The sequence below is a fragment of the Calonectris borealis genome, chromosome 8 (assembly GCF_964195595.1).
Source record: "Calonectris borealis chromosome 8, bCalBor7.hap1.2, whole genome shotgun sequence".
Taxonomy (NCBI): Eukaryota; Metazoa; Chordata; class Aves; order Procellariiformes; family Procellariidae; genus Calonectris; species Calonectris borealis.
The window spans coordinates 6,465,004-6,485,184 of NC_134319.1; the positions used below are offsets into that span (position 1 = coordinate 6,465,004).

The following is a 20,181-nucleotide window of genomic DNA, read 5'->3' on the forward strand; positions in this document are numbered from 1 at the left end:
GAGGCCGGTGTTACTGTTGAACCCCCGAGGCACGCGTGGGCAGCCACCCAGCACTTTCAGCAGCGAATGCCACCTTGAGAGCGGTTCACGCCGTCCCTGCTGCTTTCCCGGGCCCGGCTGCCTTCTCTCCCCTCAGCCGTCCTCTCCCTCCCCGTGGGCGGTCACGTTTCCCGTTCTCCCTGGGGCCGGCACTGAGGGGCCCCGCTGGACCCCTGCCGTCGCGCAGAGGCCCGGGGGAGCCGCGTTCTCCCCGCGGCGGGCGAGGCGGCCTGTGCCGGGGCAGGGGCCCGCGGGGCTGACCGCCCCGCCTCCCCGCAGGCCGCCGCGGGGCACGCCGGGACTTGTAGTCCTCCTACGCTAGCCGGCTCGTCACTTCCACTCGGGGGGCGGGGAAAATGGGCCTGCGCGCCTCTCATTGGCTGCTGACCGTCCGGCCTCCCGGCGTGCGGCGGAAGTGGCGTGAGGCCGGCGGGGGTGGCCGTTGAACGGCGGAGACTTTGAACGGCGGTGCGGGCGGCAGGGCCGCAGCCATGGAGGCGGGGGCGGGCCGGCAGCGGGCGCTGCTCCGCCAGGTGAGTGCGGGCCCTGAGAGGGGGTGACGGCGGCGGCCGCCGCCGCCCCCCCCCCCCCCGTCCCCCGCGGCCCCTCACGCTCTGCTTCCCTCAGGTGCTGGGCTGGAGGGTGGCGGCCGCCGTCGCCTGGTCCGTGCTGCTGCTGCCCGTCTGCACCGCGGCCTTCGTCGTCCTCAGCGGCCTCGACCCCTTCCACCCGCTGCGCTGGATCTCGAGTAGGTGCTCCGGCCTCCCTCTCTGGGCGGCGGGCGGCCAGGGGCGGTCGGGGCCGGGGGCAGGCGCGGGAGCCGCGGAACGCGGTGTTGCAGCGTGCCGTGAACTGCAGCCGCGGCGGTGAGAGGGAAGCAGCCTGGGACTGGGCTGCTGAGGGGCCCTTGGATTTTGTGATCATAGCAGGGGTTGTTTGTGTGCTTTGGTACACAAAGTGACCCGATGTTAATATTTTAAATCCGTTTATAAAATAAAATCGTTTCTGCTGCAATATTTGACAAGGTGCCCTTTGAGGCTTTTGGATTTCTACAGTCACATGTTTATATTTGCGGTTTTTTTTTTCCGTATCGGTCGTTTTGGGCTCAGTCTGAGATAATGGGAACTGACTGTGGCGTTCTGTTATATTTCTACTTGGTGTGTTTCTGAATGGTCTTTAGGCTTTGAAATATAAGTTTCTGTGTTGCTTGTAACTATAATAGCCATAGTCCTCCCTAGGTAGAAATAACTGTTGCAAGCGGATGTAAGTATATTCTTCAGAGAAAAAATTACGTTAAGTGACTTGGTTGTCTGTTCTAAGTACTTGGACACACTTCCCCTTTCCCCCCTGTGCAGCTGCTGTTTGCATAAAGAGCTTAAGTTTCCTCTAACTTTGGTGCGTTGAATCACGAGTGAAATTCCTGAAATAGCCGCTCTACATGGTGAGAATAACTTTCCTTCGAGTGCAGACACAGAAAACTGAGAGATGTTTAGGTGGAAGCTTGATACCTGTGATCATTTAGCTGCTCCCGGCAGAGAGACTTGATTTCCTTTCCCCTTTGAAAGTACAACAGCCCAAAAGAACCAATCAAAACCAATTTACTCTAAGGAATGTCTTACCTTTTAAGTGTGGCTGTATGGTTGCAGCTTTTATTAAGTGAAGGGAAGCTGTGTTAGTTGAGCCATAGTTTAATTCACTTTGAAATTTTTTTTTTTTAAAAAAACAAAATGCTGAGTGTACACTTATGAGAAAACCAGTTATAAGGCTGTAAAATAGTTTCTGTGAAATTTAAATATGCTGTTACACAGAAATGTTGTGCAGCTGGCCAGGTCTGATATAAGATTATAGCGTCCATTGAACATTACTCCCCTTTATGCACATAGCGGATTATTGCTAACTGCCTAAGTGTTCTTTTTACTTACTGTGTTACTGTTGTGTTGCTGCAATCTTCTGAGCAATAATTTTTTTTTTTTATTTTAGATTCTTTCAATGATTTATATAGTTCCTACGTCATCTTTTGCATCCTCCTTATTTCTGTGGTGATACTAGTAATAAGCATCTTCAACGTTGAATTTTATGCAGGTAGGTTATGTAAACTGCTGCACTGTGATACCCGAATTAAATAGGATGGCCATTTAAAGAGATTTGTATTTACATTCGATGTACTTAACGTTGGTAGATTTCCTTTTAAATTAGTATAGACGATACGCAAAGCTTATTTTTAAGTAAACCATCGCAGATTCCTACTTACCTCATGGCTGAGATCCTCTTAGCTGAGCCGCTTCATTGATTTCTTTATCATTTAGTGACTGATTCCAACTGTGAAAAGTTCTTTGCTGACAGTGGTGGTTTTTTTTTCTTTTTCTTTTTTTTTTTAATGAAGGGTTTTATTAGTAAGAAATGAAAATTCACTTTTGGCTTTTATTTACAGTTGTGCCATCAATACCATGCTCTCGATTAGCATTGATAGGAAAAATAATTCACCCTCAGCAAGTTATCCATTCGGTTGTTCATGCTGTAATGGGAATGTTGGTTGCTTGGTGCGCTGCAGTTATGACAAAAGGGAAGTTCCAGTTTCTTGCTGTGGCCTGTACGCCTTCAGAAAGGTAATTATTTGTGTGTGTTAAAAATAAATTATGCAAAGAACTTCTATTGTAAAATGTATTTACTGATGGCTTCTTTCAAATAAAAAACTAAAATTTGAGTACTATCAAAAATAAGCAATTATATGTTGATATCCTGTATTAATGGACAGGAAATACCCTCCTTTGTAAATGTTACAATGCACAGAGAAATAACTGGGCCAGAAAAACTGAATTGCCAGGATTCTTAATGGAAAGTTGAATGATGACAAATTGGTTGTCACTTGAACTAATTCTTGGTCTTCTGGTTAATGTGACATATTTTGTAAATATTAGAAGCATTCTCATGCATAAATTACAGAAATAGGTGGTGAGAGTCCTACTTTAGAAAAAAATTACTGAGATATCACCACATGTACTGATCAGGAAAGTAAAATCAAACTTCTGATTGGAACTTCCTAAGGCTAGAATGACTTTATTTTTTTTTAACTCAGAATTAATTCTAAGTTTTCTATTTTAGTCTAGATAATGCTGTTCCTCAGATGTGCCTAAATGAGTATCACCTCTTTTTTCTACTTTCTGGAGCTTTCATGGGATACAGTTACAGTCTTTTATATCTTATTAACAATATGAATTATTTGCCGTTTCCAATCATACAGGTAAGAGGTTTAAACACGTTTGCAGAAAGACATGTTTGAGTAAAACAGTGATCAAAAAAGCCTTGATTGTTTATATTTTTTTAATATGGCAGTGGCAGCTGTCTGTTGGCATGCCTTCACTATTAAATGAACCATACACTCAGTTAGCTTTAAATGCTGGTAGTGTTCATATTCCTCCTTCCTGCTCAATTCCTTTCAAATGAACACAGAAATCCGGGATGCTGCGACTATAAAATTTACACCCCTCTGGTGCACATTAAAAGCTGGCTGAGGTGGACCGTTGCAGAAAGTGAACTACAGGAAAGAGACAAGATACACAAACTGAATATTAACTCCTGGAACTGACAACAAGGGTCACCTAAAAGCTGAAGATCTTGAGAATAGGAAAAAAAAGCATATTATCAGTGGTAACTGGGTACCAGCTCACTTAAAGTCTAAGTAGCACATTAAATCTTGCTTAAAGCTCATCATCCAAAGCTTGTTCGTGTGTGTAGTGCTATGGAAACTGAAATTCCATTCATTCCTTTGGAGGGGGCTCTAGCAGTTCTACAGAAATCTGTACTAGTGCGAAATGGTGAGGAGTGGCTTGCAAAAAATCACTTTAAAAATACTACTTCTGTTGCTGTAGCCTCACAGCAGCCATTAATTTTGCATGATTCCCAGACTTAGAAAGTCCAACCAATTTGGCAAAAGGGAAAGATTTAGCAATCTTTAAACAAGGTTGTTTGTATCAGTGGAAAACATTTAAGTGATGACCATTCAGTTTATCAGCAAACCAAGCATCATTTTGGCAATGCTGTAATTAATAGTGTTTTTAAAAATTCTATTATTTGAATATTGTTAATTCTCCTTTTTTTTTTTTTTAAATGCAACTTAGCCAAGTGAAAGCCAACTTAGCCAACTTAGCCAAGTTTCATTTGCATACAGTGTCAGACAGCTTGCTTTAGTTGTTTAGAAAGACATATAATTTGTTTGCATGGACAAAGGCATCAGAGTTACACTGGTTTTGCTGCTTGGAGGATTACTGACTCTGTAACTCATGCTTGTCTGAATTTTCCCTATATTTTAATGGAACACTTTTAATCTAAACGAAATCTAGTAGATTAAATATGCCGCCTTTGTTTTTTTTTGTTTATTTTGCATTAGACAGCATTCTTCTAGTTTGTTCCCCTGTGTATAGGATCAATTTATCCCATCCTCCATTTTCATACTGCCACAAGTAGGAGAAGGGACGAGAACTAGAGATGATAATAAAATGGCAGAAAGAGGTCGGGAGAATAAATAATAAGTGTGACACCTGGAATTGCCTTAAACTAATTTTTTTAATTCATCTAGACTTCAGGTTTTCAAGTACCTTGCCCCTTTTTTTTTTTTTTTGTTACCATTTCATTAATTTGTTCTGAATGCAGAATACTAAACTATTTTTTTTGTTTCTTTTTAGCAATACAAGTACTTACGTTTCAGAAGATCTTTGCCTCTCCTTGTTAAACACAGTTGTGTGGAATCGCTATATTTTGTTAGAAACTTCTGTGTTGCATATTACTTTTTTGGTAAGGGTTCCTGAAATGCTGTCTTTTCTTTTTTTTTCTTTTTTTTTTTTTTTTTTTTTTAATTTAATTCCTGTATTTTGAAAACTTTATCTGTAATCAGTCAGGCCTTTTATACTATTTTTCAGCCTCCCAGGTAACTTGCTGAAGGCACATAGACTTGTTTAAACAAATAAAGAGATCCAACATCTCTCTAAAACAGTAAGAAAAGGCACAGCAATATTTGTATGATGGCAATTCTTACAGCCTCACAGAAGCCTGTTTAGCATATGAGAAATGTCTCTTCTCCAAAGAGATTAACACCTTCTATAAGAATTTATTGTCTAGCTGATAACATTATAAGATGATGACAGTATTCTAAGGAGAAGGGAGTGGAGAACAATAGTTTTCTAAACTGAAGTCTGTGTTTGGTCACTGTACCAAAACATAGACTATTGTCTCTGGTGATTTCTTCTGTGCAGGAAATTTTATTACAGGCAGCTGTGAAATAACTTTCATGTATGAGGAGCTACCAAATTCTAATCAGCTGGTGGTTTACAAGTGTACATTTTAAAACCTGATGCTTTGGGACCACTGTTTACATACATATCCTGTTTTGTGACAAAAAGATTGCAAGTCTGAAAACACAGTGCAATTAAAAAAAATTTGTTTTAGTCTGTAATTTATATTCACTTTTTTCTTTAAATATTCCCAAATTTTTTTTAACATGGATAAACATCTCTATGCCTTGGACTGCTCCTTCCATTGCCTGGTATTGGAAATGTAGCATCACAGAGCTGAACGTGACATACCAGCAGTGGGCATGACTTCACTATATGTAATGTTGCTATATTTTCACTATTTTTAAAGTAAAAATTAACACTTTGGCTTTATTCTCAAGTGCCCTTTATATTATTCGGAGGAAGCTGGGGAGACAAAGGCAGTATTGCTCCCTCCTGTATGAAAATGAAGTTTGGTCTTTAAAACTATGATAAAAAATCTGTGCTGATGAAGATGACTGCACTGGACTTTATAAAAATCAGGATTTGTTTATGTTATGGTTGTAATTATCCTCCTAAATGATGTCAAAATATGCTAGAATTATTTCCACTTTATTTACATTAGGGGATAAATTAGAAGCATGGTGGTTCTATATCAGTTTCCATTAAGTCTTTAAAAGCACTTTGCTGCTGCCTGAGCTCTAGTGAAAATTAATATTAAATTACTATTAACCCTCTTGTTAGTGAAGAAACACAAATAACTCAGTGCTGAGAAGCTAGCCATAAGAGATAAGGTCTACATCTCCCAATGTATAGTTGCTGGCCTGAAGCCTTTTTTCATTCTCTTGTTTCTATTTCTTAAAAAAAAACCAACACAAAAAAACCCCAAAGGCAGATCGTTTCCTGGTGCACGCGTGTTACAAGACCAGTCTCTTGTCTATACATGCATTCTACTTTTGTCTTCTTTTTGGCCTATTGTGTGTGTGTTTTGCAGTGTCATATTTGTTTCAGTGTTTCTTTTTGGTCCCCTAGGTTATATCCCAAAGGTATGGATAAGTACCACAATGGATCTTCACATCGACAGGTAGGTAGTACCTTGTGCTGAAAACTTGCAGGAGAATATTGCTGACAGCTCCCTTCGCTGAAGAAGTCCAGCTTAGCAGCTGGTTCTTTGTGTCTAGTAGGACTCAGTTCCCTGCTTCCCCACACAGAACGTGGGGAGCATTGGGTGCTTCTGAAATGGATCCAAAAGGAACAAACATCCCCTTGTAGGAACCATCTTGTAGATAGTCATTAAGAAATCCTCTCTAGTTTCCTTCATCTCTAAGTCTCTAAGATATTAGAAAGGCAAATCTCATATGTGTGTTTTATCTGCTTTTCTGTGTTTTAGGGGGGCATATCTTCCTTTTTATATGGCTACCGTTTGTTTTAAAATAGGGAAATGAAGTCTTAATACCTTAATTGACTAAAACTGTAATCGTTATTTATCTCTTTTCCTTGATTTCATTAATTTTTCTTAACTTCATTTCATCAGTTACTGAAAAATTAAAGAAATGATATTTCAAACATATTTTTGCAAAAAATGCAACTTTCGTCTTGCAATTATTGCTACTGTAACAGCTTACTATAGACATCTTCCATAATAAAAATACTTATATCTTCTTGGTTGTTTTATCTGCAGTAAATTGCATCCTCTTGACACTCTGACTGGCTTATTGGATCTCTCCTTGTTTTACCATGCCTGGTTATGTGGCGTATTTCTTCTGATTACCTGGTACATTGCGTGGTTACTCTTCAAAATCTATGCTACAGAGGTTAGTACTTAGTGACAGTGCTAAAGGTATAGCATCAGTGTTTCACAGATAATACTTTCTTTTCAAAAGCAGTTTTACTATGAAATAACTTATTATGAATTTTTGAGTTTTCAAAGCATGCACGACAGATAATATCTGATAACTGAACAGTCAGGAGAGGCCTGGGCGTTAACTGACCTTCCCTTTCTCTCCTTATAGCAAGCCAAACCTGTGCTGCTTACAAAATTGATGCTTTGTTATTTCTACCTCCTCTTCTTACTCCTGTATTTCTTTTTCCGTGTCCCCCTTCTCCTATTCATGTTTGATGTCAAATCTGTGCAGATGCTGTTGAGGCCACCCTAACAAAAAAACACTGTGCTTCATGGAGTCTGCACCGTATTCTTTGTCCTCTTTAGGTGTAAAGACAGATGAGCCAGCACAGGGCCCATATGTGACTGGCAGGGCTTACTGGCTTGGTCTCTGCATGTGCTTCCATGCAATGATTTTGTATTTGAGCGTGAGATTAGCTGAAGACTTGTGACAAACAGCTACAGGTTACATGGCAAGATAATATCCGGAAACTGTATAGCTCTCAATCCAATTTTACAATAGGAAAGAGAACAAAATGCTGTCAATTTTCTGTGAGTGAAGCTCTAGAAATCTCAAATTTAACAAACCATCAAAGTACACAGTTCTCCAAAGCAGAGACATGGTAATCTAATTCAGGCTGCAGTATTAAAATAGACTTTAACAATCTTGGGAATTAGACACTTGTGCTTTTTCATTCAATCATAAAATTACAAATTAATATGGCTAAAAAAAGACTGTTTAAATATGTAATGAATCATATTAGAATAAGTGCAAGACCGTGATTGAAGAGAAAGGAAAAAAAAGAAGTCTTGCCAACAAAGAACTGGAGAAGACTTGATCTTTGTTGACAAATCCAGATATTTCTTTGAAAGAATACAGAGGAAAAAACTGTTCATCTAACTTGATTTTTTTTTTTTTTTAAACATTACTAGACTGCAGATTAGTAGGAAAAAAAAGCGAGGTTTAAATCCTGGCAAAACACTCTTATGGAATGAAATGGCATACAGTCCTTGCTGGAGTGTTAGCTTTAATTAAAAAAGTCTAGTTGTTGTGACTGGAGAAAAGATTAACAATGAGTCAAGCATAACTGACGTAATGATGTGTCAGAATCCGTAGACAGCGCCAATGACAGGTCCAAGGTGTGAACAACCTGTTTCAAAGGATAATAGTTGAAGTACCAGTGGACACTGTGTGTCAATGTCTGGAATTATTGTATTGCTTATAAAACTGTGGAAGGCAAAAGAAACATCCAGCTGTGAAGGTAGAAAATGGACCTTGCCCTTTTGACTGTTGAACAAAAAATTTGTTTTTCCACATGATTTTTTTTTTTTAAACGAGCTAAAAAACTTCCAAAGCTGTTTGTAAATATTTGCATAGTGTTAACTGAAGAGTCAGGAAAGAAATTGTAAACTTAGTCCACATGAAGTCACTTTATTAACACTTTGAAAGCAATCGCTACACCTCAAATTTCAATTTTGCAGTTGGAAACAGAGGAAAATAAAGCTATGATATGTAGTGCAGTAATACAAAACTGACAGATAATCTGTGCCCATGTTAAATAGCATTAAAAAGATGCAATGTTTGATACAATTTAAGTGCTGCTATTTACATTTTAAATGTTGTAGCCACAAGAACAGAAATTCTATTAAAACAGAAAATTCTATTAAAACAGAATATGAATGTCATGGTGATAAAAATAAGAATTCACTAGTTTATCAGTGAAATAATGCAAAAGAAGAAGTAAAAAAATCTTTTATTATTTGCTAAAAGAGCCCTCAATTCTTCACCAGAGTGGTTACGCTGTTAAAGATAGACATTACAGTTTAGATTTCAGTCTTGTTTCTGAATATGGTGGCGCTAGTTTTTCCCGGGTATGTGGTTAGAGGAATTTCTTTTCATAATGATATGATGCCCCTAGCTACAAATTATATGGGTACATGGAAGATTTTCTAAGATTTCTCAATTTTAAACGTAAAGTCTTTTTCTTTCTATGTTAGAGACTTCAGGCTAGTTTACAGAAAGTTGAAGCAATGCGGTATGTGCTTTTGTAGTTCATCGTTCATCTGACAGCTCAGGTGTGGTCTTTCATAAGGTTTTCTTGTGTTTTGCTCTGTATAACACAACTTCTGATGTTTATATTTAGACACATCATTTTCCTGTCCAGCCAACTTTTGCTGAGGAGACAGACCAGTGCCTGCCTAAAATCTTAAACAGCAACCCTCCCCTCGTTATAAAGGTAACTGAATTCCCACCATCTTCCCAGCTAGGTGTGTGCCGAGAAGGTGTTTCTCAAGGCACGTAATCAGATCTTCTAGGTACCAGTTATTTTAACTGAGGTGCCAGTTCTTTAAAAAGCTGCCCCGGAACACTCGAGGAGGCAGTCACACCTAGTGGTGAAAACTTGTTTAGTAGTGACATCTGCTGGTGCTCTCCACACTGTGTTACTTTGAGCTGAAGACAGACTCTTTTAGTTAGAGGTAAGATCTATTTGTCTGCAGCATAAGTATGTTAGTGAGTACTGACGTTAAAAGAGAAGGGTAGTGACATTCAGGCTTTTTAATTCTTTCAACTTTGAGTCTTTGTCACATAAACAGGTGTTTTATCTCTTTGTACGCTCTTAATACTTTGCCCCTGCTACTTATGCTTGAGTTCTTACGTGTGTGTTCTCCCTTGAAATTAAAAAATTATTTCCATATTTATGTTGGAAATTGGATTTTGCTTTTTAAAAAGACAATCCTAAAAAGCTACTTAAAATCTGTGAGAGTAATTTTGGTCTGACTATGGTAATCATTAACGGGATTTACTGTTACAATACTTAAAAATTGGAGACCTCATGTAAGAAGTATTATGTCAATAAAGATAAGAATATTCTCCTGCATGTGCAAAATCCACGTTTACTGGTTATACAGATCTCTAATAAGACCGGAGATATAATAGGCTGCAATCCATTTGAATCCTTTTTTAAGCTTTGATGTGCTATCAAAGGATGGGTGGGGAAGAGTCGAACACAGCACAGTTAAAGGTAGAGAAAGTCTAATTTACAATCTCGGCTGTTACTACAGTGTGTAATTTATAATTGTATCTTGCATAGTGGGAAAAATCTGGTTATTTTTGGTTTGCCACATTAACTACTTAATCACATGAAAAAGCAGTATTAGGTCCAGTACTATATGGCATACTGTGTAGTTGAGCTCTGGCTTGTAAAAACAGTTCTTTCCTTAGACTTTTTTGCATCTTAGGTTCTTTCTGTCTGAGCTGCTAGCTGTTAAGATAAAAAATTGTGTTAGATCTTCTTTAACTCCAAAGAAATGACTTACCAGTAAAGTTCTCTGAAGCTCTTACTAACTCAGCAGTCCCATCCAGAGTGGTTCTAGGGATGTGTGCAGTCCTTTGCCTTCTTTCTTTTTCTGTTACGTGGCTGGTTTTAGTCTGTGTGAACTCATTCTTTGTTAGGGTTTGCTTTTGTGTGGATAACTACATTTTTTAAGGAAATACATTGGACTTCGCATGCACTAAAATATTTGCCTTTCTTTGTAGTTTTTAGCCTTACAAGACTTGATGTTACTTTCCCAATATTCTCCTGTTCGACGACAGGAAGTCTTTAGCCTTAGTCAGCCAGGTAATTATAAAAACTATTTCATATTGATTCTTTTTCTTTTTTTTTTTTTAAGTGTTAGTCAAATGCTTTTACAAGTTATTTAATGCTGTGACGCATGCTACATAAGCCAGAAGGCCTCATAAGTAAAAGTATCCCCATGATGCCTTTTCTAAAAGGATGCTTAATTATCTATATTCATGTTGTTTCATCTACTAAACTCAACAAATCCTGGTGCCTGCTGTTTGATTTAAATGACAACCATGAGGAAACACAGGTCTTAGGGTATTGAAAGCAGGGTCCTTTTGACACCACCAGTCAAATAGTCCAAACTGAATAATCTAACAGAAGGGTATGAAAGCCTAATGTTGAGATGTGAGTGAGTGAAATCAAGCATAAATAGTGAGTCACCACTAGAGTTGTGAAAGCAAACAACGGCTATAATTTCAATTAGTACTCAAGCCTCTTGCTATATACAAAGGTATGGCAGAGAAGGTCAATTAAAACTGCTTGAAAGCCTTCAGGAACTTTTTGTTACACCTCATCAGGAATTCTGGTGTTTGTACTACTTCAAAACTGTTTACCGTCACCATTGATATTACTTTGTTCATTTTAATTGTTTAGTGATTTCAGATCTGATGGGCTGAACTGCCTGTTTTTCCTGCTTGCTTAGTGGGTTTCACTAAAGTCTTTTAGAGATTTCACTAAAGTCTTTTAGAGTTATCCATTGACAGGAGGATAGAGTCTGTCCATGTTTTCATCTTCCTCTCAGTACAAATAAACTGTCGCAGTGAAAATGCACTGTGTTTTTTTTAGAAATGGAGTGGTACTATAATCTTTGAAGCTTATGGGCGGTGTCAGAATAGATACAAGGATGAGCATCTGGGTTAAACATACTTACTGCATTTCCTTTTTGCGTGCATACTGCTAGGTGGGCACCCGCACAACTGGACTGCGATATCAAGGGAGTGTTTGAGTCTTCTGAGTGATCTGACCCAGAGGCTGATCACACAGCAGGAAGCTGCAGCAGCAAACGGGAGAGCAAAGCAGCCAGCAGGAGAGCTGAAAGTATCTCCACAGACTCCAGGTACATGAGGAAACGCTCATGATAGTTTGTAAAGCGTGAAAGTACCAATAAATTACATAGGTACGTTAGTCTCAATTAAGTTGTGTGGGGAAAATAAGTCACAGGGTTTTCTGCAAATAAATGCAAACAAAAAAAGGTCTCTCTCTCAATTTTATTTTAGGTATTCTTGTTGAAATAATCCCAAAATAACTAGAAAACTTGGAAAGACCATGTTTATTCAGTTGTTTACTTTGCATGATGTTATGTTCAGTACAGTATTTTTTCCACACTTGCGTGAATTAAGAAAGTCTAATTATTGCAGTTTTAGTAAGTGGTTGAACCTAATACAGGGAGAACTTAAGTCTTGCCAAGAGATGCTTTGTAATTTGCATGGCTGCTCTTATGATTAGTTTACGGTGGTAAAATTAGTTTTTGCTTTATTGTTGTGGGGACTTTGAATATGTTTGTGTGATTCACTGATATCACTGTAGTGTAAGAAGAGCCAGTCTGATGTGAGATGTGTGCAGCCTGCAAGCATTTCAGGTGTTTTACATGCCAGGCTTAGGCATCGTTCCTGGCAGCAGAGCTGTGTTAGCACAGGGGGTGCCAGGTAATAGAATCTCTTAGCAGTCAGTGCCTAGGATACCAGTGCCCTGGGAACAGCAGGGGACTTGGTGTGTCAGAGGTGAATTTCTTCTAGTGCTGCTGTTCCTTGGATTTTGTGACTGACGTGTCTTTTCTTACATACCAAGCAGAATCGGAAAGAATTGCCATTCTTCTATAGGTAGCCTTTTTTCTAGTACTTAATCCTAAAAGCACACTTTCTGTAGATACATACCAGGGCGTAGTAATGCTAGCTGGCAAAAGGAGAAAAATAAATAAATCCACAGGGATCCTTCTCATCACTTGCTGTTCTTAAACTGATGAACTTCTAAAACACTTCATGCTCATGTGGATGTGTACTTCTTTGCAAAACCACAGTGGAAACAATGTCCTTTAATAAAAGCTCTAATGATAGAGAGGTTGTTGAAATAGCAATCAAATAACAAAACCATCTTTTGTTTCATATGTGCCAGCCTGTTTGTCTTCATGCAGTGTGTTCTTTGTCATTAGGAGCCGTTGTGACAGAAGACATGTCTTTTCAGTCACAGAGGTCTAATATCGTTCCCAGAGCCTCCATGTCTTCACTGGTTAAATCATCCCTAATGCCTTTAAAGACATTGCCTGGGTCTGATGTTGGTTCGCCTTTCAGCTCACCTGCTTTAAATTGCAAGATGGGAATTCTGGATGTAAACTCTCCTTGGCATGGATCAGCCCAAAGCCCTCATCTTATAAGAAGGGGACCAAAGCTGTGGACATCAGGTTCAGGTAGAGATTTTTCCACAGCACTGGTTTTAGCCTTGTAGTCGTAAGTGTAGTAAGTATGTCAATAGAGATCTGTATCTTGAGGGTTAAAGTGACAGTAACCAGTTTTTCTGAAGATACTGTATTTCTCTTGTAGATCTGCAAACGGATGGTTCCCAGCACGAATCCTTCCCAGTGCTCTCTGCTGCAAGAGTTGGCAGTGAGGCAGTACAACCAAGCTTTATTTATACATGGCTTCAGAACAAGCAAGAACAGGTAGAGTAAAAGTTGCAGATAGGTTACAGCCAGTGCAGCTTAGGTGTTCTTTCTTCTGAAAGAACTTTCCATTTTTGTTAATGAATATGTCCTTCTCCAATTAGCTTACATAAAAAAAAAAAATCCTTCCCCTAACCCCCCAATCCCTTTATGCTGTGAGAAGAGTTGAGGAGGGCCAACTGTGCATACCTTCGGACAAATACAGATTATATTTAATCTTTTGTTTCTTTCCAGATAAAAAACTTTTTGTCAAAACGAGTGCTGATAATGTATTTCTTCAGCAAGGTAATCATGGTCTTGTGTTTTGTGACTGAGCAGCATGGACTAGAAATGCATGAGCGTATGGGTTCTGCTGTGGCACTATGTACCTTTTGCACATAGTAACAGTTCTAAAACCTTTCTTTTAATCTAAGTTTTTCCATAAGTACAACTTCGTACTTACTCTGAGTTTCATAGCAGGAGTATCCCATATGCATAAAAAATAATAATAGTACTTGTTTAAACTCATCTGATTATAAACTGCATTTTGCTTAAAGCATCGTGTACTAGTAAAACACAACTAAGAACTTAAATGCAATTGTCTCGGTATACTAATTGTAAGATGACACGGCTTCTAGTTAATGTTAAAATTCAGTTAACTACCTTTTTTTAGGTCAGTGTACCAAATGAATTCTTTATAGTTTTCCTTTGTGGGAGAAGTGGTAGCTAGAATGTTGGGAATTTCTCCTTATGAAATATTGGTGCTAATATTACTACAACTTTTCAGGTGACTTGAACACTTAAACTAAATTTGCATAGTATTTACATAGAAAAACAATTTTATATTTCCCTTAGCATAATTGAACAATAACTCAATTAAGTTTTACTGAAGCATTCCCCCTTCTTTAGGTCTTTGTTTTTCAGGGATTTAAATGTTTCCTGCAAGTAGAGATTATATTTTTATATGCAGATCTTTTCTGCATATATGATAGTGGTTTACGCTTACATGTACAGCAGTGTTTTCTGGTCAGTTACAGACTGGAGCAGAGACCGAGGCAAGCAAGATAATGAAGTAGGCCTGGGGGAATTGTATTGCCCATTTAGCCCTTGAAAACTATTTAGCTGATACACTTTTTTTTATGGAAGTCCCAACCGTAGCTGTAGCTTTGTGGGCAGCTCCTGTGCAAAAAGAATTTTAGTTTCTTAAAAGATCAGATTTTTCTGGGTATTCCCTGAGATCTGTCAGCCTCGCAGGTCTTTACTGAGGGGAGGGACGTGACCCTGTCAAATGTGTAATACCTTAATTGAAACCTGCAATTTTGGTGATATTATTTATAAAGTGCACTCAGAATGCTTTGATTTCTTCTCAGCACCCAGAAGCCTCCATCCAAGCTGTCTTCTCTGATGCCCAAATGCACATCTGGGCTTTGGAAGGTGAGCAGTTTCTATTCCCACTCTGGCTCATGAAACTACAACTAAAAGGATCCGATTCCAGGTTTCTGGGGCTCTGTGCTTTATAAATGTAACGGAAGAGAAATCTTTGAATCTATTTTGACAAAAACCCAACTGCATTTCCAAACCCTGACTGCATGATACCAACATGAATAAAGGTCTAATTCACGTGTTAGTTTTGAGATCCCATGCGAGATCTCTTGGTTTATGTTCTGCAGACGTTTGGTAGAGATTCCTAAACTTGATTTCTGTTGCTTCTCTCCCACATGAACCTATATATCACTTTTACAATTTTTTTTTTTCCTCGGTAACAGATTTATGATGTCTCTTTACAACAGCTTTTCTGACTAAAGGTTCCAGGTCTTTCTCTGTTAATCACGGAGAGTTGAGGGAAGGAGGGAGGGAGGGAGGCACTCAGGTAGTGACAGGTATTGACAAATAAATGCAAAAAGATGGTCTGCAGAGAATTAGAAGAACAATGACGGTATGTGGTTGCACTACGGGATTTTCTTGTCTGTTTCAAAGTCATGAGCAAATACCAGTAGTGATAGAATCTTTTATTAGATTTGTCTGTGCAAAAGATTATCTTTTTTCCTAGATTATATGGTTTATGGGCAGATATGCCAGGCTGTGTCAGATTGAAGGTGATGAGTTGGGACATATAGAGTCAGGAGGTGGGAATCGCATCTAGAGTTTGCAGAAAAGCAGGAATACCATTTGTGTTTTAACTAAGGGCAGAGGGCTAGGCTGTAATTTTTAAAAATATGATAAACAAGTAAACTGAGAAGGGGTTTAAAGCTAAGTCAAGGTTTCCCTCAAAGCAGTAGAGAGTTCTCCTCATACAAGCTGAACAAAGAAAGTTAAGTGATCTGGAAATGATTGCGTATGGCTAGAAGAATTGTGTAATCGGTCCTGTCTCTTGGTTGATGTCAGGTACAGCTCCAGAGCAGTGGAAAGAGGGAGCCAATGCTTTTTTTAAAATTTATTTTATATGTAATCTCTCTTGCATTATCATCAACCTTGAACTATTGTACACCTGTCAAACCAATGACTGGTTTAATCCTGAAGCAAGCCAAAGCTGAGGTAACTGTCATCTGGCTGCAGTAAGTCCTGAAGAATTCCACCACACTAGTAGAATCTTCAGTCAAACCGTGATCTTTTGTTAATGCTTCAGAAGTTGAGAATTCAGTAATTATAGCAAACTTTTTTTTTTTTAAAGGTCTGTCTCATTTGGTAGCAGCCTCCTTTACTGAAGACCGATTTGGAGTTGTCCAAACTACACTGCCAGCTATCCTGAATACTTTACTGACTCTTCAGGAGGTAAAAAATGTTAACTTTTCCTTACTGCAGAACAAGTTTAGGAGAAGAGAAGGGGTTTTGTTAATTTTATATTTTGACATTGCTGACCAGTCATAACATTCAAGTTGTTACCACTGTAAATGGCTTCTCTTCTGCAGTTAATCTAAACAAAACAGCTAGTTGCCACTGTGTGCATTATGAAACAGCTGAATAAAAACCTTGTTAGGTTTTTAAAATGTAGAAGTAGAAAGCATGTTTTTAATGGAATGTTTAATTTAAAAAAAAAAGTCACTATATGCTCTGTTAAAGACCTTATTTCAGGGATGCAGCAATTATAATACTATTTTTTATGCATAGTTAGGACTTCATCTTTATTTGGCTGTATGCAATTCCTTGTGCAACCTGGAGCGCTTGGAGACATTGCAAATCACAGGAGATAAGATCTGTGTGGTGTTTCTCTACTAATACTAAGACATTACTCTCAAATTACTGATGTTTGTATAATGTGTATTTTAAAAAAAAATCTAGATTTGTTTCCAAGGCTATGCGTGTCCTATTGACATAATCATTTTACACTGCCTTAATGGAGATTCTTGAAAAGAATTTAGAGGTTGTTATTCTTCAGTGTAAGTCATTTATTCCAAGAACAGGCACCAGGGGGTGGGGGGGAAAACCAATACCCTTGTTTCTGAAAGAAACAAGTCATAATACAGGACAGAATTGTATTTGTACTGCAGCATGTGCTGTACTTAGCATTTAAGACTCATTAACAGACAATCTTATTTCACAGAACTTGGTTCTGTGTTCACTTTGATGGCCAGGAAATGCAAGGTCAGGCTCAGTCTCCAATACATTTTTGTGTGTCTTGGTGGAATTTCTGAACTTGCAATTTCTGTTTGCTTTATTTGGCATAATAACATGTTGCTGGTTACATTATGAATCGAACAGATGAAACAAGTTCATTTATGCTTTTCTCAATCAGGTTGTAGACAGACATTTCAAACTGCCTCATGTTTCTAGCAAGCCCCCCAGGATTTCAGGAAGTCTGGCGGACACATCCTACAAAACGCTACGATTTGCACTTAGAGCATCTCTGAAAACAGCACTATACCGGATAACTACTGTCTTTGGAGAACACTTGAAGTAAGATTGCTTGCTTGCTAAATTTAGTTTTAATTAATGTTACTGTAGGACCTGTGAAAAGGGAAGTTTGGGCAAAAATCCCTTCAGGTCATTATTCTAACATGGTATTTTTGTATTTTTTGACTTGTGAACCTTAAAAAATTCTTGTGTAGATATATGGTCCCCCTTAGAAACTTATTATTCATAGATTTCTGGGCAATTTTTCTTAGTGACTTTTCATGAACTCTTTAGAAGCAGGCCATGAATACCACTTGTTTAATAAATCTTAGCTGTTGAAAAGAAAATAAATCAATTGGAGACAATTGTCTGTAGAGAGAGAATCCTGGGAATCCTATGAAGAGTCCAAATAATCAAATTCCCTTTCTGCTTGGTTGTCTGATGGCTCTTTCTCCGCAAACTTTCATACTTGGCCTCTGAATATGTGGGACTGAAACTTCCTGCAGTATCTGCCCATCATTCCTCGTGGGGATGAAATGTTACTCAGTTTGGAAGTGCTAGATATACAGGAGAGATCATTTTAAGAGATTCTTTCTTACCTAAATCATTCTTGCAAGTTAAACAATTGCTTGTGTGTGTTTAAAGTTAAGGAAATAGGCTAGTTTTCTCCAGACAAGTGTCTTTTAGTAGTGGAAGCTGTTGAGGTTAAGAATTGACAGTTTTAAGGGTTAATATACTTTTTTTGTCTTTTTCTTGGAATGTAGGTTTTTTGTACAACTGGGTTTTCTAAAATTTAGCTTCAGTGTAATTGTTGATTTCAATGTATATTTAATTTTGGCACGAGGCTTTATTTTTGTGGTGTATTACATTTAATGTAAAATCTTATGTTCTGCATTTGTTGTTTTTAGTGCAGTGCAAGTGTCTGCAGAACATAAGAAAAGACTTCAGCAATTCTTGGAATACAAAGAATAAATAACATTTTGATGCAGCTACGGTTTTTTTTTTCAACACTCTTGGTAAGAAGAAAGTGGGACTAATGAGCCTTTTTATCTTGGCTTGTTGGAAAAGCATATGGAAGTACAAGTCACAGAATAAAACTCTTAGAAGAGCTCTTCTGGGTTTGGATCATCTTTTGTATAATAAAACTTTTTTAAAATTCATCTTGCCTTCTTTTAATATCACTTACAAATGAGAAAGTGTCAGTTCTTATTTTATGTAAGACTATGACATTTGAGATTATCGGAGTTCCTTTGCCACTCAGATCCTTCACTGTGTTTCACGATCTATTCTTTTCCTACCCTTTCCTGTGAAAGGGCTGAGTAAAGATTTACACAGATACTTAGTGTGCCTAAGTGTTTCATAAATTTAGTTGATAACACTTTTAGTGCAGATGAAGTGTGTACTTTAAGAGTATGAAACAGATGTGCCCAGGAATAAAACATGCTACTCTTCTGTAAGATGGAAATATTCCTTCAGAGTAAAATGGGTGTGCAGGAAGGCATTGGTAAGACACAAATACTGCTTGAAAAGCCAGCAGCTTGGATTTTATCTTTAAGGTGACCTAGGAAACGAAGTTCTGATCTACGCTGAGACGTACAGGAACATTATGGCATTTAGTAAAACTCCAAGTAATGATATTGTGAATTAAAGTTTGGATCAACAGCTTTCTGTTAAGGTGGATAGGAAGGATGTTTGTAGCACATCCAACTTTTTCAAAATAATATACATTATTGGTAGCTTCTGGTGAAAACTATGACTTTTTAAAAGCATTTTTTTAAACTTCTTATCTGGAAGTAAACCTGTCCAAATTGTTTGAAAACTAACTACTCAATTTTTAAACTGACTCCAGTTATTGTGATATCTACACTAGAAAATATGTATGGAGTATGAAGTGCTTAGATGTAGCTGCAGTACCTTACTGTAATTTCCTTGAGATAAAAGTAAGCTAGATGGTCTTGCAAATGAATTTAGTGTGATACAGGGAAACAAAATTTGGATCATTTTCCTTCCATTCTCTTCAGTACTATTAGTCCTATGGGGTTTTGGTTGTTTTTTTCTGCTAGAGGACCTGAGATCTGAAGATGGCCACAGTGTCAGTTACATTGGTGCAATGAAGTGATCAGCTGATAGTGAGTGGTTGTATGCTAATAATTCTTTAGGGAGCCTGTAAGGTTTTTGAGTAAAATTAAAAAACAAATCTACAATGAGACCTGCATATTGCTTTCGTCAGTACAGAGACACGTACTTTTCTTGTAACGCAGGCACTGCATGTGTCAGATGTGATCATGGATATTGGAACTATACTGTTCCTTTTGTGTTCCTTATGGTTCCAGCAAACACCATAAGGTGATGGACTGTCTTTCATTGTGTTTAAAGGTTAAGCACAAAGTCTTTTAAAGCTTCTCCAAGCTTAACTTCTACCACCAGTTTGACTGTTACATAAAAGCCTCTTGCCTGCCTGGTTTATTAAATAATTTAATTTGCTTATTTTCTGGTATTGCAGTGTGCACCTGGAGTTAAAATGGTGCTTTAGCTAGTACCTCGGGTCTAACTGTTGACCCAAATACTTCGGCCAAAAGTTTCAAATATGTTTTTCATGCATTTAAACAGGTGCAGAATATTTTGGGCGGTTTTTTTATTGCTCTGGTATTTTCTGCAACACTCCCACAACTATAAGCTGTAAGTTGTAATTAACAGTGTTATGGCTGTCAGCGGCAGGCTTAAAATGTAGGCTTCTTTTTGATGCCAAAGTGCTTGAGGTCTGTCCTCCTTGTGTTTGCAGTAGAGATTTGCACACAACATCTGCTAATGTGCGTGTGATTCATGGCATTCTCTGTGTATGACAGAAGAGCTTTCTAAAGCTGATTGCTTTGTGGCTTCTTTAAAAGCTCCAATTTTTAA

General features: G+C 38.3%; 1 protein-coding gene across 2 annotated transcripts; it reads left to right on the forward strand.

Annotated features, from left to right (window-relative positions):
* Window positions 1-426: 426 nt before the first annotated feature.
* Window positions 427-18,268, forward strand: NDC1 (NDC1 transmembrane nucleoporin). 2 transcript variants are annotated; one of them, XM_075155727.1, is made up of 18 exons: window positions 427-572; window positions 667-787; window positions 2,020-2,121; window positions 2,471-2,645; window positions 3,142-3,280; window positions 4,722-4,830; window positions 6,339-6,390; window positions 6,988-7,120; window positions 9,333-9,425; window positions 10,727-10,808; window positions 11,716-11,871; window positions 12,946-13,218; window positions 13,352-13,470; window positions 13,705-13,755; window positions 14,820-14,883; window positions 16,121-16,221; window positions 17,183-17,343; window positions 18,189-18,268. In XM_075155727.1, exons 1-18 carry the CDS (start codon window positions 531-533, stop codon window positions 18,250-18,252), a joined length of 2,037 nt encoding a protein of 678 aa, XP_075011828.1. In that variant the 5' UTR covers window positions 427-530; the 3' UTR covers window positions 18,253-18,268. The 2 variants fall into 2 exon arrangements, with proteins under 2 accessions (XP_075011828.1, XP_075011829.1); XM_075155728.1 differs by having other exon boundaries at window positions 432-572; window positions 12,964-13,218.
* Window positions 18,269-20,181: the final 1,913 nt, after the last annotated feature.